Source organism: Rhincodon typus, chromosome 1, assembly GCF_021869965.1.
Source record: "Rhincodon typus isolate 14 chromosome 1, sRhiTyp1.1, whole genome shotgun sequence".
Lineage (NCBI taxonomy): Eukaryota > Metazoa > Chordata > Chondrichthyes > Orectolobiformes > Rhincodontidae > Rhincodon > Rhincodon typus.
In genome coordinates, this window is record NC_063332.1 from 60,682,127 (window position 1) to 60,706,583 (window position 24,457).

General features: G+C 41.1%; 1 protein-coding gene across 1 annotated transcript in view; it reads left to right on the top strand.

Annotated features, from left to right (window-relative positions):
• LOC125483162 (interleukin-6 receptor subunit beta-like) overlaps positions 1–21,863 on the top strand; it is a 24,415-nt gene extending 2,552 nt beyond the window's left edge. The window contains exons 2-7 of the mRNA XM_048597164.1: positions 808–909; positions 1,344–1,490; positions 6,825–6,965; positions 13,470–13,560; positions 16,023–16,104; positions 18,836–21,863. Coding sequence (XP_048453121.1) covers positions 808–909; positions 1,344–1,490; positions 6,825–6,965; positions 13,470–13,560; positions 16,023–16,104; positions 18,836–19,057 — 785 coding nt within the window. The 3' untranslated portion in view covers positions 19,058–21,863. The remainder of the gene's footprint in view (positions 1–807; positions 910–1,343; positions 1,491–6,824; positions 6,966–13,469; positions 13,561–16,022; positions 16,105–18,835) is intronic.
• The last annotated feature ends 2,594 nt before the right edge of the window (positions 21,864–24,457 follow it).

Here is a 24,457-nt window from a genome sequence, read left to right on the forward strand (position 1 = left end):
AATGAGCTGAAAGATTTTGGTTGAATATTGACTATGCTAGCAGAGAAACTGTTCTTCGCATTGGAGAATTGTAAACATTCTTGAGATCAGCTAGACAGGACCTCCAGAAAGCTGCACCTACAACAATGCAGTTGTCTTTCAGTACAGTATTGCATTTCATGATCAACCTAGGTTGTACACACCAATCTAGATTAAGTGAACAAGTTCTGAAGTGAGACTTGATCTCAAGAGTAGATTTTCCATTCAGTTTAAATACCAAGGAATAAAAGAATAGATTAATTCAATGTCAAGTGAGTTGATCCATTTCCAGCGTCGGTCTAATTAAAGTAATTGAGATGAATTCGAGACTTTAGATTCAGGATTCACCCATTGTTGAAAACTGATAGAAACATCATGCAGCCATTTAAAGAACAGGCTCGATCTACTTCTCCAGGGTTTCAACAAATGCTCTCGGACTTTATGCTGGGAGATCAGCAATGCCCTTTTGGAAATTCTACCACATGTTTTTTTAGTTCTACCTAATCTAATCAAACACAGTGTATGCTGGAGAAACTCAACAGGTTTGGCAGTATCCATGGAGGGAGAAACAGAGTTCACATTTTGAGTCCAGTCATGCTGGACTTGAAATGTTAACTCTGTTTCTCTCTCTACAGATGCTGCCAAACCTGCTGAGTTTCTCCAGCATTCTATGTTTGCTTTAGATTTCCAGCATCTGCATTTTGCCTTTACATCTTATTACATGAACTAATGAACAGTGATACATCACCTGAAACATTCTCTTTACTTCAGTGTATCTTCTTCCCACAGAAAACATTGTGCCATTCAAGCGCTACAAGATATCAGTTTACCCTTTGTACAATGATGGCCCTGGATCTCCACTTTCAACAAAGGCATATTTACAAGAAGACAGTAAGTGGATTCCAACAATGTCACCCTAAAACTTGCATACTTAAATCAAGTTTTAAAATTATCTAATTGTATTAATAGCAGGGCTGGTATCAAATTCTAGTCGAATTGGTTTCAAATATGTTTGCACAAGGTTTGAAGCTAGGCTGCAAATATTAAGCATTGAGTTAAATATTATTGAAAGAATCAACCAAGAGCCCAACATGAATTATGGCTGTGGAACATCTTATCCTTGCGTGTTAGTTGTGTCAGTACAATCACTTCACACCCTCCTGTTCTCAGAAATCACAGGAGATATTGTGATTATCACAACAACTAAATAATGTTATAGAGTGTATCTTATAACCACCATCTCAGGCAAGTGAAATGCAAAAGTATTATGAAGTGTATGACAGTTTGGTGCAGCTAGTCTTTTCCCAATCTTCATCCTTTTACAGGTCCAGCATCTGGTCCCTTTGTTCGTCTGAAGGAAGCAGGAAAAGCAGCAGCTCAGTTGGAATGGGATGAAATTCCAGTAAACGAAAGGCGTGGATTCATCACAAATTACACCATCTTTTGCAAGAGTGCTGGTGAAAATGAATCATGTGAGCTGAAAATAACCTTACCTTTCTTACTATTATTGAAATAAAACTCCCATTCAGTGATAGGGCCATAATTTACACAATTATGCCCGAGTTAAGTGAGTTAGATCTGTGGCTAAACATAGGGTAGTGGCCACACATTTGATTTCCTCTTCCTCCTTTGTTAATAAACATCCTGTAATTTTCCAGATCCATAAAGACTTTAAAAATTTCATACTGATCTGCAGTAAAATGCTTCTGCTGTTCTTAACTAATATACTTAATTGCCCAGTTCCCTACAAATGCTATAAATCTGTTTCATACTGTCCAATGGAAAATCAGTCATACTCTTTTTCATAAGATTGTTCAACAGTACGAGCAGAATAGCACTGTCTTATGGTTTTCAATGATCGTAAGTCATGAATCAGAACTTTGGGTGAGACTGAAATGGTCAGATTTACATATGTGGTAAGGGTAATATCTAAATTTAGATGAACATCTGTCGAGCAGACACAACTTTGTGGGCAAGGCTTTCAATTACATCATGTAGAATGCATGTGATAAGTTTTGCATTCCTCTTTTTATTGTAATATTTTTCTGCTTTTCTTCTTCTATCCACGTAACTCATCTAACATCACTCTCCAAAAAATTAAACAGTTACTGGTAGGAACAGTCCATTCCATGTGTTTTTAGTTTCTGATTTGGGAAGTTTTAAGAAATAAATCAATTTCCATCATGTTGACAGGTGAAATTATTACCTCCTCCGTTAGATGTTCAGGGATGAATTACTCTGGTCATTACATGTAGCAATGCCCTAAAGATTTGGTAATGGTATGTATTTATGATGTAACTACACAACATTGGATCCATCCATACCTTGTGTCCCTCAGACATTTGTAATTATTAACTAGAGAATATTTTGCACACTATCTTCATAACTGAACTGCACTTTCCATTTCTTTGCTGCTTGGTAATTGATTCAGATTTAAGTCAGACAAGGTAAGCTGGTGATTTCCTTTGCCAGAGATTCATTGATAACCAGGGTGGTTGTATTGCATTTCATTATTTGCCCCTCCTGGCCTACAAAGTACCAACTTATTGAATATAATGTTATAATTTTTGGATTTTAAATGTACGATATCGGAATTTTTAGTCCATTACCATACCACTACACTACTTTGGCCAGGTCTCCAGGTGCTATGAAGGGAGAAAGAGTCACAGATCCATCACACCAAGGCTCTGAAATTACTGGACTGGAATAAGTTGAATACTACGCTAAATTTAAGCCAGTTTAGCTGACCAGTATTAATACTATGTGGGGAGTTGCCGTATGTTGATCCAGTAATGATGCAGGGATGGTGATATGTGTCCAAGTCACAATAAAATGTGACTTGGACATGAAATTGAATTTGACAGATTTTTCTGTAGCTGCTATCATTATCTTTCATGGTGGTTGATGTCTTAGGTATATGAAGAACAAAATTCATACCACAGTCACAATACACTAGTCATCAGGGGTCTAATTGAGGTAAACAGGAATCAGAGCGGAAATTCTCTACTGGAGTATTACGTAGCACAAAAGATGATGGCTGTGGTTTCTGAAAGTCAGTACATTGGACAGGACATTGATGCAAGGATTCCTCAGGGTAGTGTCATAAGACTAACCATCTTCGGCTACTTCATCAATGATCTTCTATCCATCAGAAAGTCAAAGGTAGGGTTGTTCATTGATGATTGCACAATATTCAGCACCATTCACAACTCCTCAGCTACTGAAGTAATTCATGGTAATATGCAGAAAGACGTGGACAACATTCAGGCTCAGGCTGATAGTGTCAAATAAAATTAGCATTCCCCAACTACCAGGCATTGACTACCTCCAACAAGAGAGCATCGACCTATCTCTCTTGACATTCAATGGCATTACCATCACTGAATCTCCTACTATCAAGATCCTGGGCTTACCTTTGGCCAGGAACTGAGATCATAAACCTTGCTGAATATTATGTAATGCTTAGCAAACACCCTGACCTCTGAGTTAATGCTTCAGGTCTGGTGACCCTTCTCAGAACTGATGGTAGCTAGGAAAAGGATGGTTTTTATTCAGAAGGTGGGGTGGTGGGGAGGGGAGAGAGTAAACAATAGATGGAGATACAGCTGTGAACTGTGGACCTGCATGTTCAGATCTGTCTGAATGTTAGTGTTCCTAAGGGTTCTGCCTTTTACAATATAATTCACACCTAATTCACACCTAATTCACCAGATAAAATGAGGTTAGTCACCGTATTGGACACAATGGCCTGATGCTGTAATCCACATGGGTGGAGTCTGAGCCAGAGGCAGTCACTGAGGAATGTGACGTGGCTGTTGAAGCATGTTTTGCCAAATACCTTGTCAAATATCGGGAGCGACAGCAAAATTAATGACAAAGAACAAGAAAAAGAAAAAAAGATTGGAAAGGAAAACCTTTTGGAGAGAGGAGCAGAAGTTCTTCAAGGTGGGCATGCCTGAAGAGAAATGGCAGTGATTTAAACACTAGACAAAAAAATCAAAAGAACTGTGGATGCTGGAAATCTGAAACAACAACATAAATTGCTGGAAAATCTCAGTAGCATCTGTGAAGAGAAATCAGAGTTCACGTTTCGGGTCCAGTGACCCTTCTTCAGAACTGATGGTAGCTAGGAGAAAGATGTTTTTTACACAGAAGGTAGGGTTCGGGGTAGAGAATAAACAATAGGTGGAGGTAGAGCCCACCTTGTTCCCTGGCCAATATCTGTGGCTCAGGCTCGCTGCAGTGCTTCAGTGAAGCTCAACGCAAACTGGAAGAACAGCATCTTATTTTCAGCGCGGGAACTCTACAGCCTTCTGGAGTTAATATCAAGTTGAATAATTTTAGGGCTTTAACACCTTTCCCCATGCTTTCCCCTATCCCCACACACCAGGCCTTGTCATCACATGGGCTGCTGCTACACACAACCCACTGTCAGCCACTACTTGTCCCCATTTATAGCTATTTATTCTCCCAGGTTGATTGTTTTGCACTCCTTTGCTTGTCCACCTGTTTTTCTCTCTCTCTGGGCTCTATCTCCTCCTGTTGCTTCCTCCTTACCCTCTCCTCCCACCCTATCTTCTGGATAAAAAAATCCCTTTCCTAGCTACCATCAGTTCTGAAGAAGGGTCACCGGACCTGAAACGTTAACTCTGATTGTTCTCCACAGATGCTACCAGACTTGCTGAGATTTTTCAGAAATTTCTGCTTCTGTTTCAGATTTCCAGTATCTGCAGTTCTTTGGGTTTTATATCACTACCTCTGACCTTATCCTGGAGGTTCTCTCTCCATTTCTCTCTCCACAATTGCAGCCTTACCTGCTGAGTATTTCTAGCAGTTTTTGATTTATTCCAGAATATAATAATTAACGGCATACATTTTTTTGTTTAAATTGCTTTCTGTTCATTTGCCATTTATCCTAAATCTATCTGGCAACTGGCCCTCCTGCAACTGGAAATAATTTCTAATTACTTTACCAAAATTCATCAGAATTTGGATACCTGTACCAAACTGCTCACGACTTTCAATGCTATTGAGAATAATCCCACCATCACTAGTCCCCCAGTGTAACTGAAATCTTTCATTACTGGTGTTGTGTGTGAGAAAAATCTCTTTTGCACGCCCTCTAAGGTCTTGACAGCCATGCTAACTGACAGTATCCACAGTATCCAGTATCTAGATAACTAATGATTTTATAAAATAGTTTAGAATCAAACATACGTGTACTTTAGCAGGGCCTCTGGATACCAGTGGTGTACAAGATCCTTAACTGTTCGTTTTCTTTCCCTCATCCATATCCTAATTGTAGTACTTTACCATTACCAGCTGAGATCAGTTTAAACAAATACTAGAAAGTTCACTGAACTGTGTGACTTCATTCTTAAACACATTTGGAGGAATGTTACTGATGCAGGTCTACCATAGATAGCTTCCTTGGTACAGTGGTGTCAATAAGTAGTAAATAGTCTTGCTTTCATGGAAATTGGTTGGTACTGCAATCTACTGACTTATACCAGATCACAACGCAGGGCTGAAACAATAGACCATACCTTTGTCCTGTGACATGAATCACATAATCACCTCTTTTAGGTCTTCAATCAATCCAAAGGTGAATAGAGTAAATGTGTTGAGATGAGGCTTGAAAAACTCAACAAGGAGCCTGACTTCAGATCTGGGAAATGTAAGAGTTACTGTCGCTCATTTCAGTCAGTACTTTCCCTGTACAGGTAATGCAAAGTGAAGAACAGCCCATGACTCCCCGTAACAATCAAGTAATTTTACTGGATTTAAACAAGATGATTATGAAGTATTCTTCAGCATTTCTAATCACTTCTCTGGCTGTGTGCTTTTCTATGTTTCTGTACAGGAATGTATAAAACCTAAGAATTAGGAGTATAAGTAGACCATATCGCCGAGCCTGTTGCACCATTCACTGTGATCATGGCTGATCATTGGTGTTAACTCCACTTTCCCACCTGCTCCTATATCCCTTCATTCTCTGAGATACGTCTGTCTCAGACCTAAATATGTGAACAATGGCAGTGAACAATATCTGAACAATGGGGCACCCACAACCCTTTAGGATAGCGAATTCCAAAGATCCAAAACACTTCAAATAAAGAACTCTCTCCTCATTTCAGTCATAGAGCTATGCTGCATGGAAATGAACATTTAACCCTAAATAAATCTAGTCCCATTTTCCAGCATTTGACCCATATCCCTCTAAACCCTTCCTATTCATATACCCATCCACCCTAAATGAGTAATCTCTCATCCTGAGACTGTTACCCTGATGTTTTAGAATTGCCAGCCAGTGGAACCAACCTCTCAATCTCTATCTTAACTAGCCCCTTCACAGCCCACTCTGACTCATTGACATTAGCTCTCATTCCTCTATCCAGGCTGATTCTATGAATGGATGCAGCAAACGTAGAAGTGGTGCACAAAAAATAAAGGTAGAGTCACCATTATTTTACCAAATCATAGGGCTGATCTCCCATTAGAGAGAGATGACTGATGAGGATCACCACGCCACCGGTGAGGGGAGAGGTCGAGGAGGAGAATCCTTCATGGTAACCTCAGCCAGTGCAGGAAGTGAACCCACATCACTGGCATCACTCTGCATTATAAACGAGCCATCCAGCCAATTGAGCTAAATGACTCCCTAATGTACATAAAATAAGGCTGTTAAGGGAAGGCAATTATTGAAAGGAAGTGTTGTTTAAAGAAAAGGTTGATTGATATGGGGACATTACTGTATTTTTCAGTTTATACCAGTGTTTGCACTCTTGTTTACAATCTTTTGACAGATGTAACTGTGGGCTCAGCAAGTCGCCAATACACATTGGTTAACTTAAAAGGCAATACTTTGTACCGAGTAATTATCATGGCTTCTACAGCAAAAGGAGGTACAAATGGCACAGCCGTCTCTTTCAAAACATTAGCCTTTGGTAAGTTCTGAATGCTACTGGATCATGCTATGTATTCGTTTAGTTCAGTTTAACGCAATGTTGTTCATTCATTTTATAAACAAGTAAAAACTATTGCTGGATTCCTATTTCCATATTGGGAATGCTAGATTCAGGAAAATTGCTAGCACTGCAAACATGGCTTAGGAGAAAGTGTAACAGGATGTCAGATTTTCATACTGACGGGGTGACAGAGAAGGGAACAGATGTTAACTGGAGTTGAAGAGTTCTCCTCTTGATACCTATTGGCTATAGTTTTGCTAGGACTCTTTGATATCACATTCAGTCAAAAACAGCCTTGATGTCAAGGGCTGTCACTCTCACCTTACCTTGGAATTCAGCTCTTTTGTCTATATTTGGACCAAGGCTGTAATGAGGTCAGCAGCTGAGTGGCCCTGGCAGAACCCAACTGAGCATCACTGAGCATCTTATTGCTGAGTAGATGTGCTTGTTAGCACTGTTGATGACACCGTCCATCACTTTACTGAAGATCAAAATGAGACTGATAGGACGGTAATTGACCAGACCGAATTTCAGTCAGTTTTCAGTGCATGGCAGGAACATTGTCATCATCCTGTAGCCTTTGCTGAATCCATTATGTTCAGTCCTTTCTTGATATCACGGGAGTGAAGGAAATTGGCTAAAGACTGAAATCGGTATTACATGGGGACCTCAACATAATCCTGAGATGCATCTTTTAATTTATTCATGGGATGTGGGCACCATTGGCTGGGCCAGTATTTATTGCCCACCCCTAACTGCCCTTACCCCTAATTGCCCTTGAGCGGGTGATGGTGATCTGCCTTCTTGAACCACAGCAATCTATTTGTTTTAGGTAGACCTATAGTGCCATTAAGGATGGACTTTCATGATTTTGAACCAGAGATACTGAAGGAACAGTGATATGTTCCTAATACAGATATTTCCTCCATCATAATGTTGTAAGTGGGAATAATTGCCAATGATTGCATAATGTTCAGCACCATTCACAAATCCTCAGAAACTGAAGCAGTCCATTTCCATATGCAGCAAAATCTGGACAATATCCAGTTTTTGGCTGGCAAATAGCAAATACATTGTGTCACACTAGTGCCACGTAATGGCCATATTGAACAGGAAAGACTCTAAATATTGCCCCTTGATATCCGGTGGTATTACCATCACTGAAATCCCATGGCTTGAAAAGCACTTGCCACTTGTAAGCACAAACCTCAAAGCTGGATATTGTTGAGGTCTGGCTGTGTTTGGATATGGACTCCTTCATTATCTGAGGAGATAACACAGTATGGAGCTGGAGGAGCACAGCAGGCCAGGCAGCCTCAGAGGAGCAGGAAAGCTGACGCTTTGGGCCCATTTCTGAAGAAGGGTCCCAACCTGAAACGGCAACCTTCCTGCTCCTCTGATGCTGCCTGGCCTGCTGTGTTCCTCCAGTTTCATACTGTGTTATCTCTGACTCCAGCATCGGCAGTTCTTACTATCTCTTTTGCACTCATTGATGAACATCCCACTTCTGACTTTATGATGGAGGAGAAGTCATTGATGAAGCAGCTGAAGATGGTTGGGCCTAGCACACTACTATGAGGAACTCCGGCAGAGATGTCACAGAGCTGAGATCATGAGAACATAAGATATAAGAACAGAATTAGGCTATTTGGTCCATCACGTCCACTCTGTCATTTCATCAGGTTTCTCAACCCCGTTCTCCTGCCTTCTCCCAGTTACCCTTGATTCCCTTACTAATCAAGAACCTATCTATCTCTGTCTTAATTACACTCAATGACTTGGTCTCCACAACCCTGTGTAGCAATGAATTCCACAGATTAGCCACTCTCTGGCTGAAGAAATTCCTCCTCATCTCTGTTCTAAGTGGTAATCCCTTCACTCTGAGGCTGTATCCTTAGGTTCTAGTCTCTCCTACTAGTGGAGACATCTTCTCCATATCCACTCTTTCCAGGCCTCTCAGTGTTCTGTAAGTTTCAATCAGATCAACCCTCATCCTTTGAAACTCCATCGAGTACATTCCCAGAGTCCTCAACTGCTCCTCATACGACAAGCCTTTCATTCCTGGAATCATTCTTGTAAACCTCCTCTGGAACCCATCTGACACTAACGCATCCTACCTTAGATATGGGGCCCGAAACTGCACACAATATTCAAAATGAGGTCTGACCAGAGCCTTCCACGGTCTCGGTAGTACATCTCTGCTCTTGTACGTCAGCCCTCTTGAAATGAATGCTAACATTGTGTTTGCCTTCCTAACTGCCAACTTGCATGTCAACCTTATTCTGAGAATCCTGAACTAGGACTCCTAAGTCCCTTTGTCCTTTAGATTTCTGAAGCCTTTCTCTGGTTAAAAACGTGCATAACCTCACACTTGCCCACATTGTATCCCATCTACCACATCTTTGCCCACTCGCCTAGTACGTCCAAGTCCTTCTGCAGCCTCCCTGTTTCTTCAACACTGCCTGCCCCTTCATCTATCCTTGTGTCATCTGCAAACTTAGTAACAAAGCTCTCAGTTTCTTCTTCCAGATCGTTAATATATCACGCGAATATTTGTGGTCCCAACATGGACCCCTGCAGAACTCCACTAGTCACCAGATGCCATCATGAAAAAGACCCCTTTATTCCCACTCTCTGCATTATGCGATTGAGCCAATCCTCTATCCATGCCAGTCCCTTTCCCCTAAGATCATGGGCTCTTATCTTATTTAACAGCCTCCTGTGCAGCACCTTGTCAAAAGCCTTCTTGAAATCCAAATAGATCATGTCCACTGGCTCAACTTCGTCCAACTTGCTTGTTATGTCCTCAAAAAATTCTAACAGATTTATTAGGCAAGACCTTCTCTTGACGAAGCTGTGCTGACTCAGCCTATTTTACCATGCACTTCCAAGTAGTCCACAATCTCATCTCTATTAATGGACTCTAAAATCTTACCAACGACCAAGGTCAGTCTAATTGGCCTTTAATTTCCTGTCTTCTGCCTCCCTCCGTTCTTAAACAGGAGTGTTACATAAGCCATTTTCCAGTACGCTGGGACCCTCCCCAGCTCCAATGAGTCCTGAAAGATCATCATCAATGCCTCCACAATCTCCTCAGATGTCTCCTTCAGAACTCCAGGTGTAGTCCATCTTCAGACCTTCCAACTTCCCCAGCACATTCTCCTTAGTGATGGGAACAACACTCACCTCTCCCCCTGCCCCTTGATTCTCTTGAAGGTCTGGTATGCCGCTAGTGTCTTCCGCTGCAAAAACTGATGCAAAGTACCTATTCAGTTCATCTGTCATTTCTTTGTTCTCCATTACTACTTCTCCAGTCTCGTTTTCCAGCTGTCCAATGTCCACTCTAGCCTCCCTCTTACCTTTTAGATATCTAAAAATATTCTTACAACTTCTTTCATATTACCAGCTAGCTTACTCTCATGATGTTGTTGACTTGCTCACCAAACTGGCCTGTTCTCCTTCATCGTTGAATGAACATCAGCTCAGCGAGCAAGTCAACAACCTCACCCACAACCCGAGCTACAGATCTTTGCCAAAACTTTAAGCTTATTCTCATACTTCATCTTCTCCCACTTATTGCTTTTCTTATTGTCCTCTGCTGGTTTTTAAATTCTCCCCTGTTCTCTAGTTTTCCATGAATCTTCACCACATTGGATGCTTTTTATTTGGCTTTTATGCTGTCCCGAACTTTCCTTGTCAGCCATGGTTGCTTCATCCTCCCCTTACTATGGTTGCTCATCTTTGGAATGAATTGCTACTGTGTCTCCTGAATTAACCCTCCTCCCCCCAGAAACTCCTGGCATTGCTGCTCCACCATCTTCCTTGCTAGGCTCCCCTTCCAATCACCTCTGACCAGCTCCTCCCTCTTGTCTTTGTAGTTACCTTTACTCAATTGTAACACGGTTACATCCGATTCCAGCTTCTCCCTCGAACTGCAGGGTGAATTTTATCATTTTATGGTCATTGCCCCTTAGGGGTTCCTTCACCCTGAGCTTCCTAATCAAGTCTGCATGGTTTAAGATAACTGACCTCTAAAAACTACAATAATCTTCCTTTGTGCCAAGAATGACTCCAATCAGCAGAGATTTTTCCACCAATTCCCATTGACTCCAGTTTGATGAGGGCTCCTTGATGCCAGACTCAAATGCAGTCTTTATGTCAAGAGCAGTCAGTCTCACCTTCCCTCACCCAACCACTCAGCACATCAGGCTGAAGATGGATGCAAATGCTTCTGCCTTGTCTTTTGCGTTGATGTGCCAATATCCCTCATCATTGAATATGGGGGATTTGAAGTCACAAACGTTCACAATTGAATGTACCAAGACTGCAGAGCTTTGATCTGACACTTTGGTTGCGAGATCGCTTAACCATACTCATCACATGCTGTTTCTGATATTTGGTACATAAGCAAACCTGTGTTGTAGCTTCATCATCTCATTTTTATGATGCCTGGTGCTGCTTATGGCATGTCCTCCTGCACTCTTCACTCTTCAAAGTTAATCTTCTGTCTTGATAGGAATAATAAAGTGTGGGGAATATACTGGGCCTTGAAGTTACAGGTTGTAGTTGAATATAAATATGCTGCTGGCCATAGATATGCAGCTTTCAGTTGCTTGATCTGATCAAAGTTTGTCCCATTATAGCACGGTGGTAATGCTACTGAACACAGTGAAAGGTATTCTCAATTTGACCACCTGATGGATACTTTGACAGAAACTATCTTGGAAAGATGCATCTGAAACAGATAGATCAGTCAATATCAGTCAGTGGTGATATTATGGAGCCATTCTGGATGATGGACATTGAAGTCCTCCACCCAGATTACAATCTGCATACTTGTACCCAAGTATTATTATGCTTCTTCATAATAATGTTCAACATGGATGAGTATTAATACATGAGCGGATTAGCATAGGTAATAATCAGGAATGATGGGGAGGCGATGGCGTGATAGTATTATCGCTGGACCCAGAGACCCAGATAACATTCTAGGGACCCGGGTTTGAATCCCGCCATGGCAGATGGTAGAATTTGAATTCAGTAAAATATCTGGAATTAAGAATCTAATGACGATCATGAATCCATTGCCGATTGTCAGGAAAAACCCATCTGATTCACTCATGTCCTTTAGGGAAGGAATCTGCCATCCTTACCTGGTCTGGCCTACATGTGACACCAGACCCACAGCAATGTGGTTGACTCTTAACTGCCCTCTGGGCAATTAGGGATGGGCAATAAATGCTGCCTGGCCAGTGACGCCCTCATCCTGTAAATGAATAAAAAAAACATAAGGAAGAAGTTACCTTGCTTATGTTAGATCAGATGCTATGATATTTCATGGGGTCCAGTGTTAATGTTGAGGACTCCCAGGGCAACTCTCTCACAACTGTGATGCCCCTACAATGGAGCTGTTAATTAGGAAGACTTTACAGGGTTGATACAGCTGGTTTTCCCACTGTTGTTTCTGGTGCCTTGGTAAATGTTTTCAGGTTTTTTCTTAGAAGTACTAATTTTAATACAACTGATTAACTTATCAGGACACCATATTTTCTTCTCTAAATGTCACTAGTCAACTAGATGGGTTTTAAAACAATCGATAATGATTTAATTAGACTGGCTTTTCATTTCAGATCGATGAATTCAAATTTCAGTTGGCCGTATGGAACAGAACACGTGTCCCAGAGCATTAGCCAGTATCTCTGGATTAACCATTTAGTGACATTAGCACAACATCACTACCTTCCCATGGTTAAATAAGGAATTGTGGAAGGGAATGGTAACATCATGTGAATGTTACTGGACTAGTAGTCGAGCTACCTGTGCTCATTCGCTGGGGACCAATTCAAATTCTGCTTCAGCAGCTGGGAAATTTAAATTCAATCAATTAATAAAGCTGGAGTGAAATGTTTCGCTTATTGATAACGAAAGTGGATTGCTGTAAGGAGAAATAATCTGCCATCCTTCCTGGTCTGGCCTTCATGTGATTCCAGACCCACCCTGATGTTGACTCCTAACTGTTCTCTGCAAGTCATTCAGGTGCCTCATCACCACCTGCTATGGGGCAATTATGGAGGGATACCTTCCCAGTGTTTAAAGTAAACAAGAAGCCCATCAACTCATTCTCCCATACACAAGTCACTCTGAAATGAGCTTTAGCAATTAATTCAATTTTTAGTGAGGAACCTTCCCAAGTGTTCGCTCTGAGAACAAGGCAGGGTGAAATTTCAGTGTTGTTCCAGAGTTTCCAAGGCTTTTCCTCTGAACAAGTGGTAGAAACCCACCCACATCAATTAAATATAAATGCACTTTTTACATTTACAACCTGGAGTAATATGTTGGATGTGAATATATGTGATATTAAAGTCAGAGCATTCTGCATTGAATTTTAAACAGCCAGTTCTATCGTTCAGCATTATTGCTATGTTTACTCCTAATTTTGTTTTGGATACAGTGAGCAATACCACACAATTCTGTATTTTTCAGCGAAACAAGAAATTGCAACTATCATAGCATCCACCATCCCGGTTTCCCTGTCAGTCACTATTATGATGTTACTTGTGTACTTTATGAACAAGTAAGTACTGCTCAGGTTTCAAGTCATTTTTTCATTTCAAGTTACTAAATGCAATTATTCCAAGGGGCAACACTTCTTGTCATGTATTCCAAATCACAATAGTTAGTCTATTAAACACCAGCGACTATAATTCATTTTTATTATTCAAAAATACATTACAAAAATAGTTATTCTGTAAATAAGGATCGGAGGTCTTGTGGTGGAGAGGGGAGCCTCTCTGCCCCTGAGCTCCATGCTCAAATTCCACTCCAGGGATTAATGGTCAAGGAATGCGCATTCGTAACACAACTAAATAGGTTGAGTATCATCTTGGAATGTCATCATATGTACCAATGGTAGGTGGCAACAGTGGGAGAGACCCTTGGTCAGCCACTTGTTGGAAGGAAAATTGAAGCTTCTACCATTGCTATCCATAGCTCCAGGCTACGGCACCTAAGTAAACACCCAAATTGAACTCCTTTGGAGTGCCAGTTGGCTCATTGGTTATTAAGGATCAGATTTATCTCAACATCATGTGTTTTGATCTCTGATCTGTCTGGGGCGGATTTCAGACTTGCCTTTTTGGCCTACTTGTGGAGGACCTTTTGTTGTGCGGTTTTATGCCAATATCTAAGCGTTTAGGTTCTAGATAGACTGGTCAAGGTGAAGGCAAAGTCATGAAACATCTTCAGGCTTGGACTTCTCTATAACTGTTTATTGTTTGCTAATACAAATTACTATCGTACACAGTGGCTCAGTGGCTAGCACTGCTGCCTCAGAGCAGCAGGGACCCGTGTTCAATTCCAACCTCAGTCGACTGTTTATGTGGATTTTGTACGTTCTCCTCATGTCTGCGTAGGTTTCTTCCAACAGGCCAAAGATGTGCAGGTTAGGTGGATTGGTCATGTGTGACAATGCCGTCACTTTAAAAAGGTTATTTTGCCATTGGTTTCTTGAAGAGCGGTTGTAAAGGCAGAAGTACAAAAGAGTCTAGGGAATAATAGTTTAACAATGAAAGTGGAGCAGCCAGTTCTCCCAGTTAAGCTTTTTACTAATTTTTTTTAGCTGTGGTAGTCACAAGATGTTTTGAGCAGCAGAAGTGTTGCAAATTTCAGTAAAGAATTCCTCTGACTCTCTCTGAAATTTCTCTCTGGATGTTGTACTCTGCTGCCAGTAAGAATCTGTGTTTGAATTTACCTTTTTGCCAAGGGGTCTGTTTATGGCATGTTATGGCACTATATAGAAACAGTTAATTAGTTAAGTTGCTGTACCGGGTCAGTTCAGTTTTCCCATAGTTAAGTTACTCTAAATTCCAGGTTCTTATGTCGTGTTTCAACTGTAATGTTTAAATGAACTTTGTTTTGCTTAAAGCCGAGTGGTTTCACCAGTTGCATCACTCCTGGAACACCCACTACACATCTGCCTTTAAAATAAGAAAAAGTTAGGGTCTAGGCTACCTTCTTAAAATACTTTGAGAGGGTCTGGCCTGGTCCATAACATATGCTAGACCACCCATAGTGTCCAGGGACATGCAGGCTAGGTGGATTAGCTAGGGAACTGCAGGGTTACAGAGATAGAGTTGGGGCAGGGAGCGGAGAAGAAGCTCTTCAGAGGGTCAGCCCAGACTCAATGGGCCAAATGGCCTGCTTCCACCTGTAGGGATGCTATGATTTCTATGGCAATCTGAGATACGCCAAAACTGATCTTTCTTTTACTTTATCGAATAACTGTTCTCTACATTTATTTCTCTCTATCCACTTTCTCTCAATCTGTCCTCATCTAATCTCTCAAGTTGGACCAAAGAGTCTGTTTCCATGCTGTATGAGTCTATGACTCTATGACTCTATGACTCTCTAACTAACTCTGCCCATACTGTGCTATTTATGCCCAGCGGGGACCATCTCCTTGACATCATCACAAAGTTGCTTCTGTGTCCTAAACCACTTACTAAATGGGTGGCATGGTGGTTCAGAGGTTAGCACTGCTGCCTCACAGCAATGGGACCCGGGTTCGATTCCACCCTCGGGTGACTGTCTGTATGGAGTTTGCACATTCTTTACGTGGGTTTCCTCCGGGTGCTCTGGTTTCCTCCCAGAGTCTAAAGATGTGCAGGCTAGATGGATTGGCCATGCTAAATTGCCCATAGTGTTCAGGGATGTATAGATTAGGTGGGTCATATGGGGATGAGTCTGGGTCTGGGTGGGATGCTCTGAGGTTCGGTGTGGACTTGTTGGGCCAAAGGGCCTGTTTCCACACTGTAGGTATTCTATGATTACTGAATAGTAGAGATTGCAGCACTGTGCCTTCAGACAGAGCACAGCAAGGAAGGATTAAGACAAATGCAAAATGTTACATGGATTTCTTACCACATTGGAACAACAATAGCTAATCCAATTAAATGGCATTCTATTTCAAACAAGCACTACCAACATTAATATTTGTTTTTCTATTTATTTATTACTTTTTCAAATTTTGCTCTCTAGGAATCCTAAAAACAATTGTCAGAATGTCCCAGATGCAGCACACAGTCATCCTTACCTAAATTCACCAAAATGTCAATCTAAGGTAAGGTTCTTACCTGCAAGGTTGTTAACTTGAAACTCTTGTCAAGATCTTATAGTCTGTGGATCATTCAGATCAGACGTATGACCCAAGATGCATATCAGGACTTCACAGAAGTCTCAATGCACTGACCTCTGTGGAAATTGCTCAGGATCTATGAACCTCCAATGGTCAATTCCCCTGATCCTCCAAATCTTCTGCAAATATCTCTGATTTTGAGAGCTGAATTTACTGTGCCCACTAGAGGTGAGGAAGGAGCTGAGTAGCCTGTACATTAGGTAAGTTTGTTGTGAATTATTCCCAATGCCTTCTGCCTCTGGCCAAGTACATTCCAGGTGGAAAGGCCTGCATGCCACAATGCCACCTCAACTCTACTGAAGACCTGAATGGTCAATTAATGACCTCTTAAGGACCCATTCTGCCATGGTCTAATTCATTGAGCTCCAACTGGGACAAATAACAGGCAGTCTGCCCGAGTGGTTAACCTAGTGTGGAGCTGGAGGAACACAGCAGGCCAGGCAGCATCAGAGGAGCAAGAAAGCTGACATTTTGAGTCGGGACCCTTCTTCAGAAAGTTTGGGAAGCGGCATCATCTGTAATAATTTATGCATGATTGAGAGCATTGACATGGGCATGAGGAGGCCATTGACAATCCTTGACCCAATTCTCCCCACCACCTCCCATCTTGCGAGACTGACCACTCCAAAAACATTTAACTTTATTCCAATCACTCCTGCATCCTGCGAGTCTTATGGATGCTGATCCACCTGCAGCCACAGCTTCCTCCCTTCTGAGTGCTGGAGTTGCTGACCTCTGATTGGGCAGCAGAGCCAGGCACCCAGGATACCTTATCCTCGGTCCTCAGTCATGAGGAAGGCCTATTGATATCCTTGTGAGTGCCTGATGGGCACAAGATCTTGTGGGCCTTCCTTCTGAGGGGTTGTCTTGGCACCTTTATGGGCAGCACATGAAAAATCCATCAAACAAAGAAGATTCTTCTCTGAGTTTGATTTGGAGACTTCAGACAGTTCTGTTTATTTTCCTGAATAGTGACCCAGGACGTGTTGTACAGAAAATTTACTAGTACAACCCCTGGGGAACTATACAATTAACACAACCTTTATCCACCCCAACACCCAATTCTTCCCATCAAAGCCCCCATTACCTGACTTTCCCTCATCCCCCACTCCAGATTGCCCCACCATGCAGAATGTCCCCCCACTACCCAGAATGCCCTGAGACCCCAAGCCTCCCCAGTCCATATTTCACGCAACTCAAACTGACCTCCCACAGCCTAACCTGACCTCCCATAACCCAGTCTGACCTCCCACAACCCAACCCGACCCCTCAGATCCCAACCTGATCTCTCACAACCCAACCAAACTATCCCCTGACCCACTTAACCTACTCACCCACTTAGCACCCTATCCAGCTGCCACCCTACCTACCACATCAAGTTTTCCAACTCACCTCACCCATCTTATCCAATTACACACCTACTCACTCACCCATTCTTACACTCTTTCACTAATACACCAGAAAACTATTTAAATGTCCCAAAGATATTCTGACATTACACAGAGCAGAGAGGAGAATATTCAGCAGAGAGCTCTTCCTGGTCAATAAGAAGCCGGAGGACCAGAACGAAGGGCTGCAAGGGGGTGAAAGTATTACAGAAGACATCAAGTGGATTGCCCAATTGCCAGCTACCTGCAGGTGATGGGAGCACTAGTGCTAGAACAGATTGCAGCTACCCAAGCTGTTTGTATCAGGCATCGGTCCAAAATGGATCGATACCTCACGTTTCAAATGGCTATACCCGACTTACAGCTCTCTGGGACACAGTTGCCCTGAATTTTTATGCATCAGGCAATGTCCTGGGAAAACTGCAAACTGAAATGGCATTATACCAACAAATAGATCACTGCCACTCCAGCAATTCAAGATATCCCCTGAAAGTATAAGTATAGCATTCTTCCCCGTGGGTGTCATTTTCCCATATATTGCACTTTTCTTCACTGTAGAACACAACACATTACAAGCCACCACCCACCTGTTCACCACTGCTAATAAGTCTCTCGACTTCAAGGGTGAAAGTGGCCCAGAATATAGACTCGTATATAATTTTTTTAATGGAATCAAAATTTTGGTAAGCATACTACAATGATAGTGGTCTCTAAAATGAACTTACAAAATTGATATAAAAAATAAAATGCTATGGATGCTAGAGATCCGAAATAAAAATAGAGAACGCTGGAGAAACACAGCAGGTCCAGCAGCATCTGTGGAGAGAGAGACAGAGTTAATGTTTCAGGTCTGATATGACTGTTCTTCAGAATTAAGTTTCTCCATCACTTTCAATTTTGAAAATAAAATTGACAGTCAGGGAATGACCAGCTGGTCCATCAAGGCAACCCCACACACTGTGCTGGCTGGGGCATCAGAACTGAACACCAGCACCCACCAACCCCTGTTTCCATGTAATGACAGAAAAGAGGTAAAACAAAAGACAATGGAAAGAATAACCTGAAAAATTACTGTCCAAGTGGCTCAAAGCCAGACAGGGAGATTATGACTAACTTCTACCTGTTTACTATATTCTAATGCATTTAAACATCGAAAGGATTCAAAATACTAAAGAGTGAACATGAAGGCGTGAAATTCCTCTGTGTAATAGGATTTCATTAACCTGTCTCGTTCGAAAATCTTTAATTTTGATCTCTTTAACCCACAGAATAATTTTGATGCAAAAGAGCTGGAAAAGGCCTCTGAGACCATCAGAACTATAGGACAACAACTGCAAAGTGAGGAGAATGAGTCATATCAGGTCTATTCAAGGAACGCTGAAGATCCAACTTTGATGGGGAGCCACACGGGTCAGCTACCACCATCTCGGAACTTACAGTCAAACTTGACTTGTCTGTTACTGAACTCAGAGGAGGTATTTCAGGTGTAGGTTAAAAAGGAGTTGGAATTCCAAGTCCGTACATTTGCACAGGGAATAATATTGAAAAAATTGTTGAAACATAGAGTATGGCCTTCATGGCTTGGTGGCAACAAAAGTGAACTAAAAATATCTCACAGTAGAAATATTATCATCATACTGTTGAAAGAATCCTAAATTGTCCAGGAAGACAGTGAGTCACAGTGGGCAGACCGCAGTTAATCCTTCATTATGCTGAATCATTTCCTTCGCCAAATCAAATCTTCAAATGCCTGAAACCTTCAGTTCAGCTTCTAGAAGATGTGAAAAAGATGTCAATCAAACCTATTTTGATGCATGTGCTCAATGACTGAATGACTTGTGCTTGGAGACAGTCCAGCACCTTGTTTCCCAGTTTCAAATGAACTACTTAAATGTTAATATGAGTATTGCTGAAAAAGACAAGTTTTCTTGAAGCTTTGCATCTTGCTTTCATCAGAACAATTTGCAAGAATATCAATTCAAGAAGTAAAACAAAATAAATACTGTATGGAAGGACAGCACTAATTGTTTGGCATTTTAGGGATACTGATCGATAGAGTCAGTACAGTGGAAAAGGTACCAATTAATGATGGTTGACAGCTAACTGTCAGACTTTGTTTAAGTTTTAAACCAGGCAGGTTTACATTAATTGGTCAGGGCATTGCCCCAAGAGCTGAGCCAGGGAGTGGCTGTCAGCTATTTTGTTGAGTTGAAACACACGCAGTGTGTGTACATGTCCTTTCCATCTACAAAGAATAGGGCCCTGTATATTAACACATTTAACTTCCAGTCCATGCAAGTACACTGATGGAGGGTTTTATGAAAGGTCGAGGCTTCAGACCTGAGCGGAGCGTGACAAGATAAATTTATTCAAGCTTATACCACATGCATGCAGGAAAGGTCTTCCAAGTCAAGCTCAAAGACACTCCACCGTTTACAGCTCAAAACAACACATTTATACATCTTCACATCATAATGGTTACATACAACATTGGTATAAAAGAAATTATGTGACAATCAAGTGTCCATCATTCTCTTTTTTAGCTTTTGCAAACTTAAGTTGTTGTTTTGCATTTTGTGACTCCTGGGCCTCATATTCTCTCTGGTTTGTGCTGCAATCTAGGGTTTTATCAGAGCATCTGATATTTTCAAGGCTTATCTGTCCTTACCATCTCCTCTCTATGCCCTAAGCTCCTACTTATATTGCTGCATAGTTATTTCGAGCAGTATAGGTGATCTCTGACCCCTAAGTGACTGGTGACTGTCCTCTTTTATGGTCATGTGGTCAAATTGCCTAAGTTGCACTAGCTGTTTCCTGATATGGATGTGTTTTGCTCTGAGTCCTACTCTCTACTGCTTGTCTAAGCTTTTTTTCTTCAACTGTGTTCCATGTTTCATACTATTCTGCTCCTTTCCATGGGTTTTCCATTTCTTACACTCTCCTATCTTCCTTACCTTTTTTTCATGCAGCATATGGCAAGCCTGACTAACAATCCTAAATTGGGTGTTAATGCAATATTCCATACACTCAGGATTATCCAGCAAATATCCAATTGCAGTCTCCATCTAATGTTGGACACTGTTGTAAGTTTTACAAGTGAAGGCCAGTTGGATATGGTCAGTATCTTGCTTGTTGTGAAGAAAATATGCCATTTTATATGACTCTTTGGGACATACTGCCTGTCATACCTGACATCACACCAGCACTGAAATTCATAAACCACATTATTCAATGTGTGATAGGCAGACCATTTTTTTGGTTTGACAGCAAGATCATATTAGTGGCGAACAACACTCATTTTGCTGCTGCACAGTAACAGTGTGAAACAATTAATTTCATCTTTTGCTCAAAACTTTGAGACACCGTACCCTTCCAGGGTGCTCTGAGGTAGACTGGGCATTTTCCAGAACCAAGAATAACTACCTTAGGTTTGTTCATGAATTTGCACAAAAGCCAGAAATAGTCTCATTAAGGTAGCCACTGTCCTGCATTAACAAGATCACCAATAAGGCCAATATTATTGTGCATGGATTGTAGAAATCCCACAAGGTATGCTGACCAGTGAGGGTAGGTTTGTAGGTGACAGTAGTAGGAACCCCCTGGTTGATTCCTCACTAGGATAATGAGGAAAGGGAGTTCATTTGACTGGTCCATGCTTAACGTTACTTTGATTGCAGGATGGGGCCCATTAAGACATGCACAGAAATTCTTGCGTGCACAGCTGCGGATTCACATTCAGCATCCATAGCATCTATGCATTGGAAATATACAAGTGGCAGGAGAGCTGTTGTCACTTCATCGAAGACACATTTCTCATGGAATGCAATAAATATGTATGTGAGCGCTGGATCTAGCAGTGATCCCATGACAACACTATTTATTTGGGTGCACTTGATGTCATTGAAACTGAATTCACTGCACAAGTTGCAGAGTTCATAAGTGAATACTGATTTACACAATGGTGACATGTCTAGATCTGTCTCTTTTATCAGGCAGTACTCAAGTTCTGTACTGCGACTATAAATATTAATTATTTCCTAACAGCTGGAAAAGATCTTTATGACAATGTTTGCACAATAACTTGAGGGGCGGTTATATTACCATTAAAGTATTTCACGGTAGAAGTGACTGCAGGGGAGAAAGAAAACATTTATTCAGTCTGTCCAGCCTGTCAATTTAATTGTGATTTATTAATTCAGTCGGGAATTTAATTTCAGATTATTTTCCCAAATAAACAACTGCAAAGTTAACCAACACCAGGAAAGTGTATGTAATTAAATTCTGTTCCAAAACACAGATTGATTGACTTCATCCATAACTGTGGGTATAGAGTTGGTGAAGCAGAGCATCTAATGCCACATGATTTAGGCTTCACTCTGCACTCATAAGGTCAAAAAATCTCATTCACAAACTTATAGGAACTGGGTGTTGACATCAGCGCAGCAGTAAAACAGGGCATTTGGGACCTGAGTAGACAGAGCCAGCAACAGACATGTCCTTAATCACGGAGACTGAAGGATTAAGAAATAAACTCAGGAAAAACTAGGAAGTTAAATACAATATTCAGTGTTAAATGGTGGACAGAAAGAATAACAGAGAGCAAAGGAAAGGGAGAAAATAAGACAGAGAAAAGGGCATAAGAAATTATGTTTACTTGCGCTAAATAGCTGCAACAGGTTTAGTTTATACTTACCATATTAAAGCTTTTTACTTTATATTCAGCAAAACAGGAATCAAGCTTTTAAATTACAAAACTGCTGTAAGAACAATAAAACCCCGTTAGCAGCTCAGGGGTAAATCTAGATCGAGTACCCACAAAAAGAGGCCAATTATCAGACACCTAAAGCAAATTCAATCTTCCAGAGGAAAGAAAACAAATTGTTTCCACCCGAAAAGACTAGACTAGGAAACAGAGTTAAGTCTTCAAACAATGATATCACAATCTCCTAATGATTTGACAACAAAGTTAACAACAAGCAAGTTAAGAAAGTTCTTCAGAAACAGGCCTAAAGTAAATCAATTTTTAAAAATTGGGAACAAAATTGTTTATTGGAATTTGTGATTTCAGAGTCCTAACTGTGAAGTTAGTTAAATCTTTATTATTTCAATGGTGTGAGTGAGTGATACAAGTTTTGTTTGACTACTAAGAAACTTTATCAATTTCAGTCACTAAAGAACAACAGAGATAAGAAAACGAGCCTAAATCTCTGGTAATTCTGTGTCAAATTCAGCACAAGACTAACTCGGACACAGAAAGAAATATTGGTATGAACAAGGTCATTGAAACCATATTTGAATTGAATTTTATCGATTGAGATCATTTGGGAAAGCATCTACTCACAGATCTTTTAGAAATCCTTCAGCTGTCTCAGAAAAGGAAGATCTTCAATCATCTCTCTGAAAGTGTCAAATTGGTAAAGAACAATAGAACTTAACATTGAAACCAACATTTAAAACAGCAGAAATATAACAGTGTGCAGTTTATTGCTACAGTAAGATGCTTTATAACAAAATGATTCAATAACAACCATAATCAACCAAGAATGTAACAAGGCAACAAACTGGGATAGTCTTAACTTCGGTGATAGGCAAACGACAGGAAGCAATTCTGACTTACAGAATTAATCTGTATTTGGAAAGGCAGGAGTTAATCTAGAACAGTCAGTGTGGTTTTGTTCAGGGGAGGTCATGTCTGACCAACATGACTGAATTTTTTAAAGAGGTGACCAGGTGTGTATATGAGTACAATGCTTTTGATGTGGTCTACTTGGACGTTAGCAAGGCTTTTGATAAAGTCCCACTTGGGAGAATTATAGCAAAGGTAAAAGCCCATAAGCTCCAATGAAATTTGGCAAATTATATTCACAATTGTCTGAGTACCAGGAAGGTTGAGAGCTTTTTCCAACTGGAAGTAGGTGTACAGTGGGGTCCCACAAGGGTCAGTGTTGCTGTTTGTGGTATACATAAATAACTTAGGCTTGATTGTAGGAGGGTTGATTAGTAAGTTTGCAGATGATACAAAAATTGCTGGGTGGTATAAAGTGAGGAGGATAGCCTTAGAATACAAGAGGATATAGATGGGATGGTCAGATGGGCTATTTTGTGGCAAATGATCAATCCGAATAAGTGTGAGGTGATGCACTTGGGCAGGACAAACAAGGCAAGGGAATACAGGATCGTCAGTAGGACCCTGGGAAGCACTGAAGATTAGAGGGACTTTAGTGCGCTTGTACACTGGTCCCTTACGCGAACAGGACAGGTGGACAATGTAGTTAAGTAGGCTTATGGTATACTTGCCTTTATTAGTCAAAGCATAGAGTTTAAGAGCAGGGAGGTTATGCTGGAACTGTATCGAAATTTGGTTATGCCACAGCCAAAGTATTGTGCGTAGTTCTGGAATCCACATTACAGGCAGAAATGTGATAGCATTGGAAAAGGTACAGAGGAGATTTACCAGGTTGTTGCCTGGGCTGGAGAGTCATAGATTCATAGAAACAGACCCTTCGGTCAAACACACCCATGCCGACCAGATATCCTAAATTAATCAAGTCCCATTTGCCAGCATTTGGCCCATATCCTTCTAAACCCTTCCTGTTCAAGTACCCATCCAGATGCTTCTTAAATGTTGTAATTGTATCAGCCTCAATCACTTCCTCTGGCAGCTCATTCCATACATGCACAACCCTCTGCATGAAAATGTCGCCTCTTAGACCCCTGTTAAATCTTTCCTCTCTCACCTTTAACCTATGCCTCTAGTTTTGGACTCCCCTACCCTTGGAAAAGAAAGTTTTAGCTATGAAAAGAGATTGGATAGATTGGTACAGAGATAGTAGGAACTGCCGATGCTGGAGAATCTGAGATAACACGGTGTAGAGCTGGATGAACACAGC